Source organism: Gymnogyps californianus, chromosome 7, assembly GCF_018139145.2.
Source record: "Gymnogyps californianus isolate 813 chromosome 7, ASM1813914v2, whole genome shotgun sequence".
Taxonomy (NCBI): domain Eukaryota; kingdom Metazoa; phylum Chordata; class Aves; order Accipitriformes; family Cathartidae; genus Gymnogyps; species Gymnogyps californianus.
The window spans coordinates 25,579,185-25,604,513 of NC_059477.1; the positions used below are offsets into that span (position 1 = coordinate 25,579,185).

The window sequence follows — 25,329 nt, forward strand, 5'->3', positions numbered from 1 at the left end:
TTTCATCCAAGAAAATCGACCACACCAAAATTGGACAAACTGTGGCTAGAAAGAGCCTCTTTTCTGTTGGAAAACCAGCAGATACAACCCTACTTTAGAACCACACTAATTCTGGAGTTTTAGAAAAAATACTTGTGTATTTCCAGATTTTGCTTCATCTTTTATTAATATTTGTATTAAAATGTAAATATGTAAAATATATAAAAAATCAAATAGCTGCATAACATCATTATTTCCTAGAAAATACTTAGCAAATATTTTTGCTTTCTTCTCCTACTGTTCCATAAATTTATTCTGCACAAAATGCAAAAAATACACAGTCAAGAAAGCGTGTCAAAACAGTGAGCTCTTCTTAGTAGTCTCACTTAAAACATAAATATGTTTTAATATAATGATGAACAACTTCCTACATAGTTAATAACAAAGCAGAAAAAACAATATACTTTGTCATTTCAGACAGACTTTATTATTTTGTTCTACAGTAAATCTGGCAACTGTTTACAGACTTTGACTGCTTTATAGTTTCAAACAAGTGTCTGGCAACATTATCAAGCTAATGTCAGAATTCAGATCTTTTAGAGTCATTTTAGTTAATTCCACAAATCAAGATTGGATTTTGTCCTGTGTTTTAATTACTGGTTATGAGCAGCCTCTTTAAATTCCTGTTACATAGTAATCCTTTACAGTAATTCTGTTTCATACTTGTGCTTCCCAGAATATACAGGGTATATTTAGGAAGAGGGTGTTGGTTTGACAGTGGAAATACTTCCATAACGAAGTATTTTGTCGTGGCTTTCAAAGAATAAATAATGCATTCCATAATATAAAATGCTGGCATGGCATTAACAAGAGCTTGTGTTGCCCTCTATGTTCATATTTTTAACACCAGTCATCAGTGAAGGAATGGCAACAATTACTTATAATTGTGCAATTTATAAAGTGTCCTTCCAAGAACGTTTAAGGAAGCATGGAAGGAATGAACTGCTAGCTGCAATGAATAGGAGGAGTCAAAACATGTCATGGGAGGCACAAACCCAATGGCCACAGCAGAGGCATTCTGTGTGCACTGAAGGGAGCAGAGGACTGCTCTTTTTTTCACAGAAAGCTGTTGGATTTAAGGGAGAAAACCTCCACAGTAGAGGTGATGGGAAAATCAGACAGGTTGGAGGATTCCCAGAGAGAATGAGCTGATGGGTTTGAATCAAAAGAAATCTGTTATAGTGACTGTGCACAGGTATTTTATAATAAGTGATAAAATGGCATTTATTTTTTGTATTCTAATCTAGAATATAAGTAATTTGGTATCTTGGTACCAATATTTGAAATGGTACAGCTGGAAAAGATTAGTTGTCTTCCCCTTTTGGTTGTGATCGTCATGGAGATTCTTTTCTTATTGTTGAATATATTCCTGTGATTATTTTGAAGACTGCATTCTTAAACAACGGCTTCTCATTGTGTGTGCAATACCTCACTCATAGTAGATCATATACTTCTGCAGAAGTTGTTGTTTCTTAATAATTTTATTTTTCTAAAAAAAAGAAAATTTACAGAAGTTTTTATACAGAAAGTGTTTTGCATGTTCATGGCATTACTGTGTCCCATTTCTACTGACCTTTCCTTCTCATCCTCACTTAGCAAGATACAGATTTTTTTTTTTTTAATTACCTGTGTACTGGGAATACTTAAATAATAATAAAAACAATTAATTATGAGATTATTTATCTCTAAAGGAGCTTCCCATGTAATGAAGTTTACTTTATTCTTTTGGCTGTTATAAATGCTTTTTTGCTTGCAGTTCTGAATAGATGAACTTAAGCCTAAAATTAAAAATCTGCTTTTGTACAATACTTAGCTTCCCATAGCCCATTATTAACACTTTTCAGGAAATGCTTAATATCTCTCAAAGTTCAGCCCTACATACTGTTTCCTTGGCTTGCATAGTGTATTTCAGAGTACTTTTGCATTGTTGTGGCTCAGCCTCCTGCCTACTCTGGTTTGTATCTTTTTACATATGACTGGGTGTGATGAGAGGATGGATCCTCAAGCGAGCATTGTGGTGGAAAGCCCATAGGTCTTCTAGGTCCCGTCAAGGTGGGGAAAGGAGGTGCCCACCATCACTCCTCTACTAATGGGTCTTCAGGAGGCCCTGAAGCGGCCAGGAGAGCAGCATTGTGAGGAAATTCAGGAGATCCTATCTGGACTCACAGGGTTTTGCAATAGACTGAAAGTTTCCCTTTTAAAGCAGATCCAGGGCTGAGGGACCATCTGTCCTACAGAGGCACTGAATGCCCTGAGGGGAAATAGCTACTTCGGTTGAATTTTGAGATAAATAAGGGAAGCCATGGATTTGATTTAGAACAGAAATGGTAAAGTAGCAGCTTAAATGTGCAGAACTTTTTAAAATAATGGCTTAGTTTTGCCAGTCTACTATTTGTTAAGATTGATAAACATTACTGGAAAGATTCTTGAGGACTTCCAGTTGTCTCCAGGTTTTCAGAGAAATCTTTCTTTCTGTATTTACGCAGTCTCTCTGCAAACCTAAATTTCTGAATTGTACATAAAAAAACCCCAAACAAAACAGACCGTGTAATTATAACATTGTAGCTCCAAAATGCACCAGATCTGCTCAGCAAGTTTTCCTTATTTCTGAATAAGCAACTCTGGGTAATTTAAAGAAGCTCTGAACATAATTTATACAGACACTTAGATTTTCGTAGACCCTATGGTCACCTTTTTCCCTCAGGATCAAAATGAATTGCTCATTTATAACTGTAAGCAGCAAGATGCCTGGCTACCTGCAAGTCTGTTCACACCTGTTATAACACAGTTAATAATAAAGTCCTTGAAAATATGATTTAAATTATCACATCTGTATACATTTTATAGATTAGGTGTCTCAGTTTTGGGATTGCTAAGTGACTGAGACTGTTCTTTGCAAACAAGGCATGCTTCTTGCATCCCAGAAAATATGTAGGGGAACTGTTATCAGTATCTTGAACTGATATATCACTGTACATGTACTGAAAAGTCCAGGGAATTATCTCGAGCCTTATCAACTTAATCTCAAATACAGGGTTTTACACAGAAATCATTTTGGCTATGTTCTGGAGTAAGAACAAAGCAGCTTTTTCATATGAGCATAGGTTCAGGTTGGAAGGGACCTCAGGGCATCTCTAGTCCAACCTCCAACCCAAAGCAGCATCAGCGAAGAGATCAGGTCAGGTTGCTTAGGGCTGTACGCAGTCTGGTCTTGAAAACATTCAAGGATGGAGACTGTGCAGCCTCTCTGGGCAATGCCTGGCTGTCCTTATGTCCAGGCAGAAACTCTCTCATTTCAATTTAGGTCTGCTGTCCCCCTCCCTCCAGCCGCACTGCTGTACAGAGTCTGGCTCTGTATTCTTGATAACCTTGTCATAGCTATTGGAAGGCAGGTATTTCCCTGTTTGAGACAAAAGTGGAGACAGATTACTCAAGCCTTTTAAACAGAACAGAAAATGTTGATAGATAGATTAGCACTTAGGATAGGACATAATGGTTTTCTTGCCAGAAAATTCTGTAATGTGTTTTTCTTTAACAACAATAAATAAGCAGATACCATTTGATTGTGATCTAGTAGATGTTTACAGGATTATATTTGTTGTTGTTTGTTTTCCTAATATGTTAGGAAAGAGAGTAATGGTAACCGAGGGAAATGTGTCACATACTGAATCCAAGAGAGGGAAATCTGTGTCCAAATCACGGGAAGCTGTGGGACATGTGGCGGCAGAGAGGGCAAGGCGGCAGCATTTCAGATACTCCTTTGGAATATTCTTGAGTGCCTTCCCTGGTGTGACAGTGACTGAGAATAGGCCCAATCAAGCATATAGTGTTTACATCCCTCCAGCCTTTTCCCTGGGGGATGGGGCAGGAAGAGGAGAGGGAAGGAAGCAAGGGATGATTGATGGCTTTTGAAAAGCTTTTCCCTGCAAGGGGAAGGTGTGGTCACTCTACGCATCTCCAGCTAACAAAGCCCTCCTGTAGGTGTAGCAGATGTAAGCTTTGTCACCCCTTTGGTGACCAGAACACTGTGCTGAAAAATATTGTTCCTATTTTTCATTTGGGAATACAGATTTGAGCAGGAGAAGTAGCCTGTCACCGTTACAGTTTATACTGCTTTAAGGCAGTGTTTCAGCACTGAATCCGGTTGTGTCATCTGTGACCATGGGGCTACAGTAAGTAAGACCGGAGCACAGATCGCCTACTGTATGTAGTATGTCTTGGGAAGGTATGAGCACACAGCTACATTTCTATCAAGCCACAGGTACATGAACATATTAAGCCAATATAATCTGATACTGCTGCCAAAACAAGCAGTCGTAGCCACCCTCTCACCCCTGCCTATTTTTGCTCCCATGCTACCTCCTCCATTACGCTGGCACAAGCAGTAGCGCAGCTACATGCTGAACCAGACAAAAGAGATGATCTGGAAGAAAACTAACCTGATCAGAGAAAAAAAAAAAAAAAGGTTTCACCCAGGATCAGTTGCTGAACCATTGCTTTTTTCAGCAGTGATGCCAACTCATGTTGTTGTAAAGCAGGCATGAGGCTACAGCCTTAACCAGACCAGGGAATATGAATTTATTCTAGCTTTAAGCCTCTGTGCTAACTTTATGCCAGCAGTGGGAATATAAATGATCCACGATCCAGCATGAAGTTAGGGTACTACAGACAGATGGTACCTGATGTGGCATAAAGTCTGCTGGTACAAACTTACCCCATCAAACATTTTTCAATGGCAGTGATCACCATGTGGCTGCAGTGCTTTTCATCCAGTACTAGCAGCCCTTAAACTTGTGTTATCAAATCGAGGCCAAACTGAATGAGATCCATTTTAGGACTTGAAAGAGGAAAAAAAAAGAAAGTTATGCAGAATGTAGTTCTGCCAAGCGACGGTACTTTCTTACCATCGGCTGTACTCAGATGGGCTCTGATCTGTGGTGGCAATATAGGATACCAAAATACTTGGTGATTATTTCTAGGGTACTGAGTAACTGAAGATTATGGCTTTTGTAGATACTAGCGTTGTGAGATGGCACTATGTTACTCGGCCTTTCAGTAATGAACTACCTGGCAATTTTTTGTTTCTTCCCAGCTGTTTCCCATTGTCATGTTTGTGTGTGTGAGATTAGGGCCATGGTATTATCAGAAAGAGGAAGAGAAACCAAAAGGTGCCTGATGATGCATGTCCGTACCAGGTGGTCTTCTGTGGTGTCGCCAGTCAGAAACTCAGTGGCTTGACAGAACTATAACTCTGGACTTCTTAAAAACTAGATTACCAGCATCACTGGGTAATGTAAATGTAATAATGTAAACAATGCAGAGTAATAGCGGGTGAAGTTGGAAACCCCTTTTCTCCACGTGTCCCAGTCTTCTTGCCTAAGAACCGTAACATTTCCTAGGCCCAAATTTTGTGAAGAAAATCAGAATTTCCCCCTGCTTCCCAAATACTGCCTTGGGGCATTAATGAGGGCTTTGACCAGATGTTCCTCCCCCTCTCCCCATCTCTAATCAAGAAAAACTTGAGAGTTAAAACCTACAATATTTATCACACTCAGAGCAGTCAGCCCTGCAGTTTTGGGGCGCGGGGGGGGGGGGTTGTTACACAAAAATCAGCTCTCCCTGCATAAGCCGGGGAATTGCGGGGTGTCCCGAGCCGGGGGCACCCCGCGGCGGGCCCGCGGCGGAATGCGCGGCACGCGGGGCCAGGCGCAACTTGCGCCTGGCCCCGCGTGCCGCGCATTCCGCCGCGGGCCCGCCGACCTCCCCCCCGCCCCGCTTAGGCGCAACCATTACGCGCCCGCGGGGGCGCCCGCCGACCCGCTCCGCGCCTCCCCTGGCGCCGCGCCCCGCGCCGCGCAGCCCAGGGGCGGGGCGCGGGCGCCGTGCCCGCTCCGCGCTTCCCCGCTGCGGCTCGGCGCCCGGTCGCTCCCTCCCTCCCTCTTTCTGGGCGGTGGTTGTGGCCGGCGGGAGGTGGGGTCGGCTGGGCTGGGGAAGCCGGCGGCGGTCAATGAGAGCCCGTTGATGGCAGGCTGGGCGGCCGCGGCGGGGTAGGGTCGGTGCGGCGCGGCGCGGAGCGGGGCGGGCGGGGCGGGGCGGGGGGCCGGGGGTGGGGGGGGGAACGGAGAGCCGCAGCCGGCGGGGAAGGCACGGAGGCGGGGAGCGCCCTGCAGCCCCGCCGCGCCGCAGCCCGGCGGCCGCCAAAGTTGCTCCCCATCCCGAGGGGGAGCCGGGGATCAGGCGGGGCGATGATCTTCCCCAGCAGCAACAGCAGCGCGGCGGGCAGCAGCCGGACCCCGTATCGGAAGCAGGTAAGAGTGGGGGGGGTGGGGTGGGGTGTGTTTGTAGCTCCCCCACCCCCGCTTTCCCCGCACACCCCTCCCGAGGTGCTGGGGGAGGAGTGGGGAGAGGGGTGGCGACTTGCGTGAGTTGCAACTTGCAGCCTGTTAGCTTCTCCAGAGCTGGGATTTACAAAAAGAAACTCTTTTTTTCTTTTTCTCTCCCCCCCCCCTTCTTCTTCTTCTTCTCCCCCCCCCCCCCCCCCCCCCCCCCGAAAGCTGCGCCGTGACCTTGCCGAGTGCCCGGGCGGCCTCCGCCGGGTGACCTTTGCGGGGCGGTGCGGGGCGTGCGGCCGCCGAGGGCCGGGCGGCTGCCGGCCCTGCTGAGCTCGGCAACAAGTTAAAAAGGACCCGGTGTTGCAACACGGGCCGCAAAGCGAAACTTGGGGCTGGATGTTTTTCGCTCGGCCTGAAATGAGCGAAAGGATCGCTGCGCGTTATTTCTTTAGAACAACCCTCCAAAAATCCGCCGCCGCGCTTCAGACTTGCCCCTTCTCCCCACCTTGAAGCGCACAAGAAAAATCCTGTGACATTTTATGGGCAGACAGATCGCTCTGATAAGCTTGGAGCACTCCTATCTATGGAGCTGTACTGAAAGAGGTATTTTTTTGTTTGTTTGTTTAGTCGCTGGAAATAAAATAGTTGAAATAGTTGGGTTACAGCCTTGCTGGGCCGTTGTCTCTTTGGCTGCGCTTTTTCCTTTCCCCCCCAAGAAACGTTGGCGTTAATGTTACATTATTTACTGCGAAGCGTGTTGTTTTTCATTGACTCTTTGATTAAAAAAAAAAAAAATCTTACTTTTTAAGTTCATCGGAAAGCGTGCTGTGTGTTTGTGTGCCAGAGGGTAAACGGAGTAGAGGTCACTGACAAGCTCCCGGCTTGACAAAGCATGCCAAAAATACTATGGCAGGCTTCTTTCGAGGTGAGGAAAAATCCTTCCGTGTCTGCTGCTCTTCGCAGCTGAAACAAGTAATTTGACGGGTTCAGTTAGCAATACTGGGGGAGTTGTCCTATTTTGCTCGGGGTCAGAATTCATTAAGGGCAGAAATAGCAGATCGGATCTCGCTGCTGCGCACAGTGGAGGGTTTCATAGAAATAATGGGGAAATGGGCTTCGAAATTTTGAACTTTCGGTGCATTGTTGGGACGGCACGAGATCTGCGTGGCTAACCTGCACGATAGTGAAAGTTAGACTCTCATTTTCTTGAAGCTTAAACAAAAATTTCTATTTCCTTTCTCCTCCTCCCTTATTTTGTCGAAATATCTTTTTGATAAGAATCGCTGGTGTGTTATCTCAGCAGCACTCTGCAGATGCTGCCTAACAGTGCGTGGAGCTATCTTTGTATCTTGTACTCCAAGCGTTCAAGTCCATACATAATAAAACATGCTTATTGTGCGTGCTGGTTTTGGTTTGTTTTTAATAAATGCCCTGGATACGCCCACGCTGATGATCTTGTCTGGTGCTCGTGCATACTTTGTAAATGAAGCCAATTTATTAGATACTATTTTCTTACCCTACCTGAACGGACCATTAATGAACGAAGGCCCCTGGGGCTGCTGTGCCGGTGTGTCGGGGCGCTGGGCAGGCAGTTCGCAGGAGCGGAGGGCAGCGCGGGCGAGGCCTCTCGCTGGCAGGGCTGTGTTTTGCCTGCGGACGTGAGTTCGCCTGCTGGTCTGGAGCAGGCTGATAAGATGCTCTTCTTTTCACAGTGCACTCCTTAGATTCAAAGAGCTAAAAGGGTCGACTGAATCAGAAAAACAAACAGACCCTTTTTTTCCCAATGGGCAGAGAAAGAAATGAATGCGGGGGTATTATGTGGGCTTAAGACCCTGGGTACCAAAGGTTTCTTTTGTTAGTGTGTAGCCATTCTCCACTCAGACACTTCCTACATAAGGAGCCAGGGCCTGCGCCTTTCTCCATTTAAATCCATGCAAAACTCCTATTAACTTCATTCATGTAGACTAAGGTCATTTAAAGACTGACTTTCTGATCTCCCCTTCACGCAGGCTTCACCTGTAGGGGTGAGCTGATGTCAAGCAGTGCTGAAGAGTGCTATGAGCCTAATTTTTCAACTCTTGATGATTGAGAATAGTCCAGATTAAGTCTCTGCATGCTCTGTGTAGCCCATATTCAGACAATTGAATTATAATTGTGCTTTAGTCTGAGACACTAGGTACTGTTAGTGTAGGAAAAGTAGTCTACTGTCATCTCTCAAAGGAGAAGCTAGATTTCCTATGCTAACAGCACATAGTATATGAACCTGAAAAAAATTTAAATAACTTAAAAATGAAACTAAAAATCTTTTGAATAGCTTGTATGTCTCTTAGTATTGTAATATATATGATATCAGAATAGTATAAGAGCACTTCGGTTTTAGTCTTTTCCTCTTTCATTTTTAAGAGTCTGTAACAGATTCAGGTGAAAAGATGAGTGATTTGATGATGAGTAAAAGGCAAGGTGATAATCTATTGATTTATTTTTAAGGCTCTGTAATGTAAGGTGAAATTCTGCCTTCATTTAAAACATTGACAAAATACCAGTTAGCTACAGTAGGTCCAGAGGTTTACCCATACTCTCTTTTTGTTTTCCCAAAGAACTATGTTTTGTTTTATAAACAAATCTGTGCTTATAGTATTAGGCTTGTTATCTGCTGTCTCTATTTCAGTGTGTAACTCAGGCATGTAGGAGCCGGTCGACATCCTCGGTTTCAGGTCAGATTCGATTGGGTGGTGCCTAATCTTTTTCTCTCTTTTAGAGTACTTGTAAGAATACTAAATAGGGTCACTGAAGTTGTATTTTCAAAAGGATTTCCTGTGTTATGGGCAGACAGGCATTTTAAAAGTACTCCTACCAGGCTTAAAAGTTAGACGTTGCTTAAATGAGTGGTAACTCATCTGAGAATTGGCTTGAAATGCAGATTCAGGTCTAGTTAAAGAATGAAAGCCATACAGTATCTGCAGTAATAACCTATCACAATGCTCATGGCCATGCATCCTATCTGAAAAAGGTAGGCGTAAGCTAATATTTTTACTAACAAGGTTACTTGAGCTATGCAAAGAATGCACATGTGTGCATCCATAATGCGAAGGAAACAAAATGACATACAATATCCTGCTTAATACAGGCTTTCTCAGCTCTCATTTTGTGTGTGCTGAGAACATGATGATTCTCTGTCCCTCCTCCCACTTTTGTTATTCTCATGTAAATCGGGAGGCACTCCTCCGAAGTAAATATTTCTACACTGTGTAAAATTATCGTAAATGGAAAATTAGGCTTTCTCCTGCCATCTGCTCCTTGAATCTACAGACCTAGTGCAGCTATTTGATTAGGGATTTTAAATTGCTTTGTGCAGGGAGGTTTCTCTGCTCTCAGGTTTCTTGAAGAGGAAGCCAGAAACAGCTCTGGAGGCCTGGGATTGAGGCGAGCGCGGGGTCCCACCTACCACAGCCTGGGTGCTCAGGACACCCAGTGTGTCTCTGCCTTTTAACAGCTTTGCCCAGTGACAGTGGTTCTTGTTACGTTTTGATGAGTGTAACGTTTATCTCACCAGCGTAAGGAGATTTACATAGTTTGCTGCTTTTGAGCAGATTAACTGGGCGTAGCTGCACGTGAGGAATTTAACACTGATTTGGTATTTGGCCTGTGTAAGGAGAGACATACAAAGCTTTTGATTAATCTTTTCATGCAGCTCTGTTAACATCAAGTGCCGTGTCGCAGGTTGGGTTTTGTTAGAAGTTGAAGATTAAGGTGGGTTTCTGATGACGGTTAAATGAAGAAAACTTTTGCCAATCTTAGGCTAAAAATGTAGCTTAGCTTTTCACTCTATCTTTAGATTTAATGTATCAAGAAGCTACACCTGTAATCCTAGTTTATTATTTACCAGTTTCCTATCTGGTGCTGTGTGTGGTGTCTGTGTGTGTGAGAAGGAACCTCATTAAACTTGCAAGACCTGGCATGGTCATAACTCAAAACATGCAGCTCCACAGAGCAGTCTGTGACCAGACCAATTTGACATTACACCTCGTGTGTGTATACACGGTGCTGCGGGGGGGAGGCTGAGGAGCCTAAGAATGAACAGATTTTTTTGGTTACCTAAATAAATGGGATTAGTTTATTTTTGTTTCTTTCTTTCAGAACTATAAGAATTATGTCATTTTGTATCATTGGCTTGCGCTGACAGAGTCCATTTCCCTTTACATTGTATACTATGTTAAAGGGTCTACCTGGCTTTAACAAGACTCAGTACCAGCTATTTTAAATTTTTAAGTGCATCTATAAGATTGTTTGTGAAGTTCTGCTTTATTCTCAAGGGAGCAAAACTGCTCAGTCAGTGGGTTTCTATACTTGTAACACAAACGTGAATGAAAGAAATAAAAGGAAGCACCTTATCTTGTCAGGCATGATGTTATAGATTATGAAAAGCGATATGATTGTCTTATCTGTATTTAGCAATTTGATGTTTTTGTTTAGTATTTCTAACAGGGTGAAGAATATATTTTTATCTCTTTGGAAGTGTTATTGTTTAAAGTATGTATCTTTGCCATTAAGCTTCACATGGAAGGGAAAATAGAAATCTGTGTCTTGAACATCTGCTGTTTTGTTTTGGGTTCATTTTTTTTTCCTGAAACTTCCAACTGTTAAAAAAAATTTGCTTGAGTTAACACATTTCAGAAGGGTTAGATCCTTTAAACTAGGATTACTGGCAGGGAGGAGAGGGGAAGGAAGGAAGGGAGGGGAAAATCCTTTCCTGAGAGCTTGAGATGGCTCGTAAAACATCCGCACAGTGCTGCAACCAAGTAAATAAAAATCATGGTCGTTTGACATGATAGCTGTTTTGGTCTGCATTTTTTTTTCCATCTCTAAAGTCTTCATTAAATTTGATCTTTGCTTGTTGCATGACATGGTGTATAACAAAAGAAGTCAGTGGAGAATAGGAACTTTTCCTGCTGGCTTTCCTTCATGGCTCTGTTTCCGGCTTCTCATGAATGTTTTTCTCTGTTTCTACATTAGATTATTTTTAAAACAGCTTACTTAGGGGTCACTGTGAAGGTTTATAAAGCTGTGGTCCTAATGAAGAGGTGCATGGAGGTGTTTTGATCTTGGATGAAGCGTGTTGGTCAGAAGTTTTCTAGAAAGCCAACAACCACATTTAAATGCTCTCAGAAACCTTATTGAAGTAATTGTTAGTTGTTTTGCATACGTTTCAGAATTGCAGTGTACTGTGGTAATTATAACAGCCCTGCAGAAGCCACTGTATTTGCAGCTTCCTGATGCAACAGGAAAGGGAAGGGATGAGTTACAAATAGAGGAGAAAAATGGGGGGGAACCATGGGTTAGATGAGCACAAGCCTCCTAACTCAGCAACTTAGGAAAACATACACACAACAAAAAAATCATGTGCTGTAGGGGCTGGTTACTGTGATTTAGCACAGGTTTAGCTCTGTTTTCCTCAAGAGACTGCAGTTAAAGCAGTGTAGGAGCAGCTGTGTGTTGACACACAAAGTAGTTTTAAACTGCAGTTGAAGTAATTGAATGCTGGTGAGGGATTGCTTTAAACAGATTCGAGATGAACTAGGTTCATGTCAGTTTGAGTTAGTTTATTTATAGCAGTTTAAATTTAGTAAAATTTATTACAGTTTATGTAAATCGATTTTTTTTTTTTTTTTTTTTAACAATAAAACTTTATACCAATTTTAAGGCCTAACCCATGCACTAAGATGCACTGGCTTAAAAATATCTAGCAAATGTTTTGAAGTGTTATAAGCTCTTCAAAACAGAAATATAGTTACAACACTTCAAAGATGTCTTTTTCTGAATTTATGATGTAGTATGAGCATATATCAGCTCTATGGTCTGTTGCAAAATAAAAGCTGATAATTACAGATATGTACAAATATATAAGAGTATAATACATAGTAATACCTTTTTGTTCATGTGTCCTCATAAAAGCAGTGTTGTTCGCTTAACCATAATAGTTTAGGAAATCACTGGTGTGTGTCTTATTTGTTTAAGTATTCTGCTTTAGAAAAATGATGTGTCAAATAGAGTGGGTGTTTTGATTTTACTTACTCGGTTGGTAGAACTGTAGAACGTTGTGAGGTTGCAGTGGAAACAAATAACGCATTGTTCTGGGGAGCCTCGTTTGGGCTTCATTTTCCTTGGTTCCTTGGTTGAAGAACAGCAGAAACAGCAGGGCAAGGTGAGCATCAAACTTAGTCTAGCCTGACATTTACCTGTTTGTGAAATGAAATGCTTCTTTACAGCTACTAAATGTATGTAACTTTATTTCATCATTGATTCTGTTTCTTATTGGGTCTCTTATTGGCAATGGCACTTTCACACCTTATTCTAAGCATGTTTTTCTGTTTCTCCACTTGGACGAGAAGAGGATTTATTTCTTTCCTTACCTTCTATTGTTTTCTGTTCTTTTATATCTGAATCTCCTCTACCATATGGTGCTTTGCTTCAAGAAAGTCGAAACATGACTCCTTAGGTTAACTACAGCTCATATATTCTGTCATCTGGGTACTACAGCATAACAATGTTAGAATTCAGTCCTTTAGGATATCTGAGGTACGTGTGTGGCACTTTCATTTTTTAGTGTGCTTGGGGAGTGAAATCCAGGGTTCAGGTGTGAGTTTGGGTGAGTGTTACAGGGAGCTTTTCTCAGGATTGTAAGTCACCGCAGGGCACTTCTTTCATGCCTGAGGTGTTACCAGCTCCCAGGAAGGCTGCTGCAGCTTAGTGGAGGAGTATCCAGTTACCTTTGACAATCTGAAGCAATGTTCATAGATGCTCGACTCCTCCGAGGCGATTCAGAATCCTGTTTTAGGGTTTGTCTGACCCACAGACACATTATCAGGTTGTGCTTGTGCCACTGCAACAACCTGAAGTTATGCAAAACACCAGGCAGGCAAGGGTAAAATCAAACGCAGATCCTTGTTTACATATTCACAAACAAAAATATAAAATTCTTAAAACTGAGGAATGGAAAAAAACCCAAGATAGTGGTCAGGACCTGAAAGTTTCGTTTACCTTGTATGCAGTCCTGTGGCAGACGACCTCCAGTCTTCCCAGGGAGACACTGGTTATTGTGCAATCCTGTTGCCTCGGGTTGTGTTCAGAGAAGAAACTCTGATTTAAGGCTCCATATTTCCTTTTATACTTAACCCATTTGGATGGTAAGGGGTAGAGGTTTCTTTTTATTTTTTAAGTCAATGATGCCTCTTTCACTCAGCCTTCTTTCACCAGACCATAGGTTGTCTTTTCCTGCTTTGGAAGTAGTAATGTCTCTTGGGCATCACCAGATGCAGTGCTGCCTGCCCAGACTTTGGAGTGCTCTTCAGCTAAGCACTTAAGAGATGGTTGGTGTGTTGTAAAGGAGATTTCATGCTATGATGGATGAATTTCAAGTCTTGTGGTGTTTTTCTTTCTCTTCTACCTGTATGTATAATTTGCAAATAATGCTTTAAACAGTTGTATAACACATTTTTCTCTGGGCTACTATTGGAGTAGGGGAGACCCTGTTATTCCAGCTGCTGCAGGTGACTGGCAGCTGTGTAGCCTGTGTGCCCATCTTTGAGGATGGCCATGGTGACCCATTTTGAACCATTTGTATTGCTACATGCATGTGTTTGTTGTTCTGGTTTAGCTTAGCTATTCACTTAGCTAAGGTATTAAATAACCTATTACAACATGAAACTCTAAAGTATGTAGTGTAGAAGTAATGTACAGTACAAATTTGTGTAAACTTGGCCCACTGCGGCTGTGCTGTGGGAGAGCAGGGACGGACCGGGTGTGCCATGCATCTGTGAATGCATCGCGTGGCCAGGAACCTGCCTCCTGCGAGCCCAGGAAGGCAGCACCCGCACCAGATAAACCTGGGCTTCGGCAGAGCTGGGCACACAGTTCCACAGATTTCTGTCCGGTACGAAAGCAGCCAGCAGCAGGACGAGATCCTTTGAAGTGTTTAGTGGTCTGTCTTCCAGATGAGTTCAAGAAGAGTTCTAAAAATGTGGGTCTGAATTTTAAGACTCTTGCTTATGCCAGTGCATGTTTACATACCCAGTGGTGCCACTGCCTGTGGTGAGACTACTGACATAAGTGTTTATTGAGACAGAGAACCAAAAGACTTTTGAATTTCCCCAATGAGAAACCTGAGATGAATAGTTGGTGTATCCTAGGGTTTGTATCAGACTGACATTCAGCCGAATCAAACGGTATTTAAATTGCTTTAATATTATTCCATCCAATCTGCTTGGCTTACATGATCCTCATTATGACAGTACTTGTGCTTATTTAAAAATACTTTTGTGTAATTTGGGAAAAACATTTGCGTTAGGTATTAAATACAACTGCTTAGCTACTAACATTTGAAACAGGGACAGTTTTTGGCTTTTCTTCAGCATTCCAGGAGATGTAGCTCTGGATGCTACTTATGAGCAATGCTTACCAAAACTGGATTTTTAAAAAAGCATTTCTGCAGTGTTTAGCTTAAAAAGGTAAATGATAACTGTTCCTTTATTGTCTTAGGGCAACAGTGCTTCCAATGCACATGTATACATGTAAACATTCCGGAATTCGGGACAATTTTTGAAAGGAGAAAACCGGCAGTATCCTGCAGTACTGAGGAGCTATAGAGCATGTTTGAAAGCTTGAGTAATTTTTATGGTGAAGAATACCAAGATGTAATTCATTATGTAGAATTTCAGTTGGTTAAAGGTGCTAGTGAAATTTAGGGCACACCGTGGCACCAGTAGAAGAATGCAGTGGCTTTTTGGTTGTATGAAGTGCCCTAGGAGCTGCCTCCATTCCCAGTTACAATATTCCACGATCGTATGGATGTTAATGCAAGATGGAAATGGTTAAGGAAGTCATTCATTGTTTCAGCATTATGTTGATATTTTAATTGCTATGTGACAAAATCAGGTTAACTTTTGAACCAGACTTTGTCAGATTGCCAGTAAACATACTGTTCTTAGATCTGTCAGGTGTGGAGTGTTGTGGTCTCAGGGAAGTCATTGAGGGCTGAAGACTGGCTTAGTCATTAGAAAAGGCACTTTGGCTTTTTGTGTAACCATTCTTTACATGTTCTGATGAGTTGTTGGGAATTCCCTGCTCTGAAGCTCCTGACCATTTTGTGCTTTCTGTTTTAATGTTTCACTTGCAACTTTATTGTTGTTTTAGTATTATTAATGTATGGTTTTGTATTCCAATATATAAGATGATGGAATGAAAGATCTAGCCTATCTGCGTGTTTTATCCTTCTATCAAAAGACCTTTTTTTGGTGTGACACTTCTCCATCGATGCTCTTTCAAAATTACTGAATCCTCAGAGCTGGTTTCCATCTCCACCTCCTTCCTCCCCTGAAATAAGTTCTGTGTTGAGTCGTTGTCTTGGGTGATAATAAAAGTCCCAGGTCAGCCACACCTGTAAAGTTTATTCAAGGACAGTACAGAGATTAAGATGGTGACATGAAGTTCAAATTGTCCTGTCAATGATATCTTGGATAATCTTAGGTAAATTGTATAGGTTTGGCTCTTCAAAAGGTATTTGTTAATAGTAGTTTCCTACCTCCCATAGATTTTGTACAGAAATGTACTAACATCCAGAAGTTGTTCAGATATTACAGTAATTAGGACTAAATATTTTAAATATATATGCACACATACATATATAGATGTATATGTTTAAGTCTGTTCTCTAAAGCTCAGGATAGAGGAGATTATTCAGAATGATAACACTTAGTGTTCAAATTCTGCCTGTCACTTACTGTGTGAGTAGTTTCTTTATAGTCTATGGGAATGTTCACGTGAATACTATTATTGATATTTCCAGATTAATAAAAATGGCAGAGTTCATTTTGGCAAGAAACTGGACTGGTAAAACTATCTAGAACTCTAGTTTTAGAAAGGAGTGGATGTTGTTTTTCTGTTAACAATAGTTGTCTTTATTTCTAAGCAGAATTCTAGTGTGCAGAAAGGCAGAGTTCAACCATTAAAATATTACTCAGAACAGGAATAACTCCATGAAGTTCCACGGCCTAGATTTTGCAGACTTTTTTATCTAGATAGCTTTAGTGGTTTTGTGGCCTTATCTTTCCTACTAAATTAACTCCTCGGTCTTTTTTTCTCCTCTGGGAAGTCTTTATTCCAATATTCTGTTGTCCTATTTTAATTTTGAAATCCAATTAAATTGCATAAATTCAAATATTTGATTTATTCTTTTAGGAAATGCAATGCACGGTCTTTCAGCTTCAATTTGCTGTGACTGTTGTAGCAAACTAATGATGACTTCCAAGAGTATTAGTGTTAAACATCCAATGGTTGCACAGATTGATAAACTGCAAAGGTAGGATTGCGGCTAAGAAAAGTGGAGCTGAATGTTCTTATTAAAAATATAATTCCTTGAAATTGCCTGCAATGTAGGACAAACCTGAAAGCCGTTGCTCAGGACTGTAGTTGTGCAGTAAGTAGAGGCAAGTGATTAATTTATCTTAAAATGTTAGCTGTTAGCTGGGCAGATTCACTTTCACTGCAGTGTTTTAGTTAGTTATCAATTCCAAGTGTACTTATAAAAAGTATTTTCCTTTATAACTTTTTGATGTGTTCAGAGGTGTGATTCCTCAGCTGAATTGTTGTACCAAGGACAAGAACATGACTAAAGCTGTGGATGAGTTGGGCTCTGTGCCCAAATGAACTGGTTTATTCCTGACTAGTGTTTGACATGGTGTTCATCACCTCTAGCCATACATAGCACCAGACATGGTTCAAGTGAAATGTCCCTTCTCCTTCCAGAGATGGAGGCTTTCTCCCACAGGTCCCGCAGTTGTATGTGCCAGCTGTGCTTATGCATGGCCTGCTGACTGCACGGGCTTCTAAATATATTGGTGACTGCTGTAAGCACTACGTGTATCACTTCTGTGATTTTAGCTATAACCATTTATATGTCTGAGTTTAGACTATTATCTATGCTGCCAGGACCAGTTCATCTTGGCAGTTGAATTCCTCATGTATTTAAAGTGTTGTATTAGCAGTACATCTGGAAGCTTTCCTAGGTGTTATCTAATTCTTGTATTTTTTTCATTTCAGAATTAACAATGATCTGTAGTGTCTACGAAAATGATTCATTGTGCAGTCAGACATTCACCCCAGCAGCTATTTGGAGTGTTGCTTCCTTTAACTTTTAAGATGCACCAAAGAACGGCATCCTGCATTTGCTCAGCATACTGTTGCTAAACATTTGTAACTTAACTTCAGACCTGAGTTTCTGGATGTAAAAGGAATCATTAATTATCATGCACTGTGAAGTCACCAACATTTTAATTTTAGAATAAGTCATATCTTGTTGCTTGAGTTTCAGACATCTGAATGATATTCTTAACCACTTAAAACCACTTTTTTCTCAGAATTAAAAATCTCTTAGAGTTAAAAACTAGCTGCATGAGTTAAAACTGTAGTTTAAAAAAAAAGTTTATCTCTTGGTTCAAACCAAGAGTGAAGTTTCAAATTAGAAGGCAAAATGAGAGGGAAATTGTTGAGTACTGTGCAAGTGAGTTAGAATAGCTCTTCTGTTTGCATTATTCAAATATAAATTCCAGATTTCAAGAAGAACAGGAAATGATAAATAAAACAGACATAAGTACACATGGTTTTTTGGAAGTACATGCACAAGGATTTTGGAAAAGATTGTCATTTGTAAAGAGAAAATAGAATTTTTCAGAGTTTGGATCTAATAAGTGATAAGCATCTACCAACGCATCATCCTTTAAAGAATGAGAAAAGACTGACTCGGGTTTGTTTCAGATAAGGTTATAAGGAAAATCTGACCCTAAGGCCAGAGCAGCATTGCTGCATGTGGTATGTACACAGGATTTCACCAAAGTTTTAGCAGACAGGTTTGTGCATGCTGCTTGTTGCCTTACTTGTAAGGCTTAGTTACAGACATAGGTACCACATGTATTTGCTGCAGTTGTCTTAGAGTATGTAAAACCAAAGTTGGTTTAATTCCTGATTGTTTGACAGCCTAATGCTGTTTTGTTACCACTTTTATGAGTCAGCACAGATGGTAAAAGAAGCAGTCTGAACTTCCTTTTTCTTTCTTCTTTTTTTCCTTGTTCTTTTTTTTTTTTTTTTTTTTTAGCGAGGGGGAGACACCGGGAGGGGGAAAGAACAGCCGTGAGGGCAAGGCTGCTGCTTTTGGCAGTAGTGCCAGCTCAAGCTATTCCTTGAACTACCATCTCAGTTTGTGGGTCCACAGTTGTCCTTAGCCTGCCATCAGTCATGTCTCTCCATCGTTCCTGTCCCTGTACCTTCTGCCTTCTCTCACGCTTGTGGCTCTGGGGCAATCCAGATTGCAGAGCTGATCGGGCTGAGACGCACAGGGCCAGCAATTGCCTGCATTGCACGTTGGTCTTCTCAGCCAAACAGAGGGAAAGGTTGGCTCGAAAGCTGAGCTGCCAGCAGGGCCAGCAAAGTCATCTTTGTTCTTTATTTGGTTCTGCACCAAAGCCAGCTTATCAGACCAGCAGATCTAACCACCAGTGTTAAAGCTTTTTGACTTCCTTATACCGCCCTTTTCCTTTTCCCTATCTGCACATCCTAGATCTCTCAGAAAGTGCAGTTTCTACTTCACAACTTTATCAGGAGTTGACTTTTCATGTTAAAACAACCTATCGATAACGTTTGAAAGATTTCAGCTTTCTGTGCGGTTCTTAGTTGACCCAATGCCATGTTCAGACCATCAAAGGTCAGTGTAGACAAATCATCCCTAACATGCAACTAGACATCTACTGGGAAGCTCCACCAGAAGTTACCAACCCTTGGAAATCTTACCCTAGTTTTTATGGATGAATCTTCAGTTTTCATCTTGCCTACCTTTACAACTTTGAGAATTTCATCCTACTGAAGGAATACTGGTTTCCTTATTTATAAAGAGAAGCAAACTACTATTTATAAAAGCAGGCTCATGTGCTGGATTTTGCTGTGCTGATTTTAGCAAACTTCTTGCCATGCTTCATCAAGTCCCTAGATTTGTTGTGTTCACAGTATTGTGGTGAATTGTCTTAATGTGTGAAAGGACTCCTTCTCATCTGTGCACCCTTGATCACTTGCATTTAGGAAATATTTACATTTTTAATAACTTTGCATAAAGAGGATTAGATTTACTAATTGGTTAGATTCCCTAACTACCACTTTTAAATTAAATGTGTCATGCTCCTATTTGTTACAGCTTAAAATTCAAAAGAGTTCACCCACAGATCTTCTTAAATTGGTGCTCAGCAACTTTGTGCTTTAAACAGACTTCTAAAGTCAACTTCTCTGGGCCATGGAGGTGAACGTGCTGCCTGAACTGGCTTTCATCAAACAACAACAGAATGGTTTTGTTAGAAACAGCCTGGATCTGTTAAGACTGATGCCGAGCAAATGCTAACAAGCCATGCTTGATCCAAGTTGAATGGGATTAAATAGTATTTGTACTATACTAAGCATTGTGTTCTGGAGTATCCTAGTCCCCGTTTCCTCAAATGGTGCTGGAGGAGTGATCTCTCCATTAAGTATGCTGGTAATGAAACAAGTGATATGTGTATTACTGTAACATCTGAAACTATCCTTAAAGAAACAAAGTAAATGCTCTTTTTCTACTCTTGTGCATAAAAATTGTCTAGCTGGAGACAGAAAAAGGTGTCAGAGGGCATAATCACAGAGTACTGTGAGAAGCAAAAGGTCTACTGACTGGAATTGTGAGAAGAAAATGCTTCCCTCTAACTTCTAGGAAGCTAAACCAGGCTACAGTTGCAGGTTAGAAATTTGGAGATGTCTAGAGACAAAAATGATGAACTCCTTGTTTTTTCCAGGAGAAAACTGTCCAAATGTCAATGTTTTCCTTGTACTCTTCATAGCACATAGTTTCAAGAAAACAGGTCATGAAAGCTTGTGGAAGGAAAAAGAAAGTGCGTGATACTGTCGTAGTTCTTGGTGTTCAAACAACCTGTAGTTTAATTCAAGATTCGTAGTAGATGGCATACACGAATCTGAAAGAACGTAGATGTAACTGCTTTATGTGTGTATACTCACACACACACACACTTCTTAAGGGCAAAGGGGCAGGATGGTGATAACAAATCAGGGAAGCATTCATAGTTTCTTGCTGCTCGTCAAGCTACTTTTTCTGCTGCTAGTGTTTCCTGATCAGCTGGGGCCATCTTAAGTTGTCTGTACCATCTTAGCAGCATTTTCTGTAGTAATAACAGCCACAGGGTAAGTGTTGTTTGGTATCTGTCTGAACCGTTCGTCGGCTGGATGAGCTGTTCTTGTTTCTGTCTTTCCCAGGAGTTAAACATAGCTGCTTTCATCATGCTAAACTGATTGTAATTTGTTCTGTGGTGCCTGTGCACGAGTAAATCTCCATGTGCTACATAGACAAAAGAAATGTGTCATTCTGGACACGACACATCACTCCTTTTTTCCTGAAGAGCAGAGGGTATCCTGTGTGTGACTGTGTATTATGTCATACATCTGTAGAAGATGGATCTTTTTTGCCGCTTATTCTGAATATGCCGCAGTGAGCATTTGGCCAAAAAGGATGGATGTGGTGGGCTTTAGTATGGCTGTGTAACAGTGCAAGATCATCTCTGAGAAATGTCAAAAGTTGACTGACCCCAGTCAACTGGCCCCAAAAGTTTAGAAACAGTTGTCCTTGACGCTAACATCAGGTCTTCCTGCACACAGCTCTTTCTCAGGTCTTGCTTTAAATCACTTTTGCTGAGTATAAAGCATACTTAAAGCATTGCGGTATTCATCACCTTCCACGAGAATACGACTAACAGCTTGTCTGTCCTGGAGTTGTTAGCACACATGTAACTGCACTGATACGGTTGCATTAATGAAAACGTTTGGTAAGTACTACTGCCATGTCACACCCATGCTGCGGGCAGTGCAGCCAGGCGCCTGCACTGAGGTTTGCACGGGGTTTGCAAGACTCCCCTCCCGAATGGGAAAAGATGTAAGAGGCAAACGTTTTAAAAGCAATGAAGTTCAACTCCAGTTCTTTTCTAATGAAAAGTGAGCTTCTACGTTTTATTTTAGGAAGCCACGTAGAGCCTCAAGGGTCATTTAGAAGACTTTGGGAATTTCATTTGCCGTCTCATATGTGCTACACAAAGTCTCGTTAAAATCCAAAGAAAATTGGTGTACGTGTTGCAGCGTGCAAACCAAGCAGAGTTTGCTCCCTGGTACTCTATAGAAAAACCCTAAGTTGAAAAGTTTTGCCAACATTATACACTTGTGTCTTCTGGTCCATCAGTTTTATACAATGTTAAATGTATAAAACTCTTGGACAGATTTTCAGCTTGTGTAAATGAATGCAGAACCATTGGGTGAGAGTGGAACTAGACTGGTGTGTGCAAATGCAGAAAACTGATAACGTCTTACATAATGAGTCTGATTTAAAAAATTGCTACTGATCTCGCTCTTGTTCTAAAAATGGCTACCTTGCTAATTTAATAATACTTGGCTGCTTCTGTTCAGTTTGGTGTTTTTGCCATGGGGAAGAATCACATTTATGGAGGTGTGGTCACCCTGCCATAAAGAATTGCAAGTTCAGTGTGAGACCATATATCTACGTGTGTGTGTATATACATACGCCACTTGCAGCAATGTGGTCTCAGCCATGGACTCCTTGAATGTCAAAATACCATGACAAATTTAGCACAAACTCTTAGTTCCATTTCTGCTGAAATTTAGTTGATAGTCACTTCAACCTGCACTGAAATAACTGTAAAAGTATCTTACGCTTCCCTTTTACATGACTGCAGTGTATAGAAGGCAGTGGGGTATGAAATCCTGAAGTTGTATTTAATCTGTGCTGTTAGTGTTTCTTGAATTAGGTATGTGCTTTCCTAGTTATACTTGAGACTTGCTTTAATACTTTACAAGCAATGTTGTGTATGTCCTCTTCCAATGTGTTGATTATAATGAATTGTATCTGCTGCATTTTATGATATTGCAGAATATAAGAACCACAAGGGCACTTTCTGAAATTTCAGAAGTGAGCAACAAAAAGATGAAAGGAACTTTCAGTCCAGCACAGATCATGCTGACCTCACTTCTATGGCAAATACTATAAAGGACTATGGAAATACGTGCAGTGGAGTAACTGGGAAGGGCAGTGATGCTCGGAGTATGTTTTCCTGTTGTCCAGCTCCTGGAGGAGTCATTCATTCCCATGGAAAGTGATGTAAGATGCTACCATTCTCACTGAAGTTGGTTTAACTGTAACTTGGCATAGGCACATAACAAACTGCTGAGCAACAGAATTGGACCTTCTTGATATCCGTGTTTCCATAACCTTTGTGTTGTACTTGTGCTGTATATCTACACTGGCTTGTTCTTTGCTGATACCTCTACAGTAGTTAGGCCTGGAGACACAGAAATGCGTTAGACAATTAGAAAAGGAAAAACATTTACAAACTGAGTAGGAAGGATAAAATATCTAAACTGATCTCTACTTTAAAGCATGAATTGTGCAGCTCAAAAGAGCCTGTTCATGGGGTCATTCGGATTCAGTCTTGATGACGAAGTCTTACAAAACTGGCTTCTTTTTCTACAGGGTTTTTTCTGACATGCCACCTTTCCTCCAGCTGGAGATGCTGGCTGCAGCGAAGTGGGTGTAGTCTGTCAGAGAAAGATTAAGATTTAGGAATGTAGAAGAATGGGCCAGAGCCAGCTGCCTGCCCTGTCCCATCTACGTTGTCAAAGAATGCAGCAGGAGGAGGAGGAATAGGCTGGGGTATACTGCACAGGGCTACCTATTAAATACTGGCGTAACAGAAAGATGGCCTTGCCAAAAAGAATGTGCATTCTCTTCTTTAAAATAGAATAGAGGGATGCACAGTAACAGTGCTGCTGCTGTGCTGGGTGTAGTATACTGCCCATAAGGAACCAGCAATCATAGACAAAGGGATTTTGATAGGAATTGACTCCCTCATACATGGTCAGGCATAAGTTCTTTGACTTATTTTTTAACTTGAATAAACAGAAAATGACATAGCGGATCCCCTGTCAGCCAAAAGAGCCATCTGTGGTCTAACCCTGTGACAAACGGTATAGCAATAATTCCAATGCCACCAACAGTGTGGAGTTTGCCAAAAAGGCAGATGCTTCTTTTGACATGCATCTTCAATGCGGTGCCGTTTCTATCCTATAATTGCTGTCTATGGAGGGAGGGTGGATAAAATAGCCAGATGAGCCGAATGATGAAATTGTAGTTTTGGGGAAAAAACAAGAGTTTGGAAAATAATAACAAAAAATAAAAAAGAAACACTATAAAAATAATTTTAAAAAAAGCTGAAATAAACTGCAGCATTCTCCTATGTGCTTCATGAAACCTGTGACACTTTTTAAGTAAGAGACAATACTTGCAAGAGCTGATCAGAAATCTTAAGTCTAATACAATATGGAAGAACAGTAAATAATACTTCAGAAACTTTTCTGCAGAGTTTTTAACTTTTTAGAAGAAAACATTTCCTTCTCTATTATTTTAAAGAACTAAAGATTAGCCAAACATACTTTTTTACTGTACTGCCAGTCTTCGTAATACAGATATTCAAGCAGTTCTCTGAATAAGTCAAGGTGAGTATCTACATGTCTGTACTGTGCTATTTTTTAACATGGTACTTAGACTCATCAACAGCAGCTTTATGAGATATATAGACTTAGCTGGACTAACCACCAAAATAAAATGATGGATGGCATCCTTAATTGTTAAGAAAAGAGGATGGCCTCATGAATATTGCATATCTACTACTTTATTAAATTAAAAACTTAATTACCTACGCCCATAAAACTATGCATTTTCAAGTACTTCTATTTATGATATCTTAAAACAGTAAGTTTTTGATCACATTGAATATTGTCTGTGCCCCCATTTGTTGGCACTGGAGGTAAAAGTTCGCAACAGGTAATGACAAAAAAGGTGAACAAAATAGCAGTTGAGCTGGAGATCTGCATTCTTCTAATAGAAGAATCTGTCCTCTGAACAGAAGTAACTGCCTTGTATGATGCAGGAAAGTCTCACTGCCAGAGCTTAGTTTTGCAGGATTCACTTAGAGAAATGGTTACCTGCTGTCTCTTACTTTCCTACAAGGGAGCCAAAAAATACCCAGGATAAATCCAGGTCTCTCATTTTCCATACATTTAAGTCCCACCTGGTGGTGCTGCTTTTGGTATGTTACTTCTTCCCGTTACACTATGCAGTAAGAGGATAATACATATTATTTATTTTCAGACGTCAGTACACTTGTTTCCAGATTCCATGAATAAGAAAAAATAATTGCCATTTTTCCTTTGCATTTTTTATTATGGGAGATGTCTGCTTTTCATTTTTCTTTCTAAAAAAAAAGATAGGAACTTTGTATTATCCGAATCACAGCAGTATTTTCTACTCTGAAGTATTAGTGGACATTCTGCTCTTCAGTCTTATTTCGCGTAACTTCACTTATTAAGCAGCGATTAAAAACAAAAAGGTTCAGAAGCATCATGAATTTGAGGACTGGGGAGGAGGAGGAAGCGATAGGATCGATGATGCCTTTCAGTGTGCCTTTTGCTCTGCTTCCTCCCCTCCCATGACAGTGCATGCTGAGAAGCTAATGAGTTTATTAGCTTGTGCTCCACTCCAGTCCACACCTCGCTTTCTGCTATAGAGTGCCTTAGAAAGGGAACTGCTGATCTAGGCAATATTTCCTTATTTTGCTGATGAAAATATCACGTGGGACAGTGTCAGAAGTCTCAGTCGAGATCTCTAGTTATTCAGTGCTTCTGCCTTATCCATTAAGCTGGTTGCACTGGCAGTGAAGAAAATTAGATTATTTTGATGGATCTGTTTTTGACAGATCTATTCTGTCTGCTTTTTTTGTCATTTTGTTATTTTCTAGATTCTTGTAAGCTGATTGTTCAA

At 41.0% G+C, this 25,329-nt stretch overlaps 1 protein-coding gene across 4 annotated transcripts in view; it reads left to right on the top strand.

The window, feature by feature from the left end:
• Positions 1-25,329, top strand: part of RBMS1 (RNA binding motif single stranded interacting protein 1) — a 148,799-nt gene that overhangs the window by 47,118 nt on the left and 76,352 nt on the right. The window contains exon 1 of one of the 4 annotated variants that reach the window (XM_050899613.1): positions 6,256-6,347. The exons of 2 other annotated variants lie outside the window; for them this stretch is intronic. In XM_050899613.1, the coding sequence (XP_050755570.1) occupies positions 6,285-6,347 (63 nt within the window). In that variant the 5' untranslated portion in view covers positions 6,256-6,284. Of the gene's footprint in view, positions 1-6,255; positions 6,348-6,756; positions 6,975-25,329 lie in introns of those variants that run through there. One more of the 4 variants, XM_050899614.1, reaches the window with a different exon arrangement.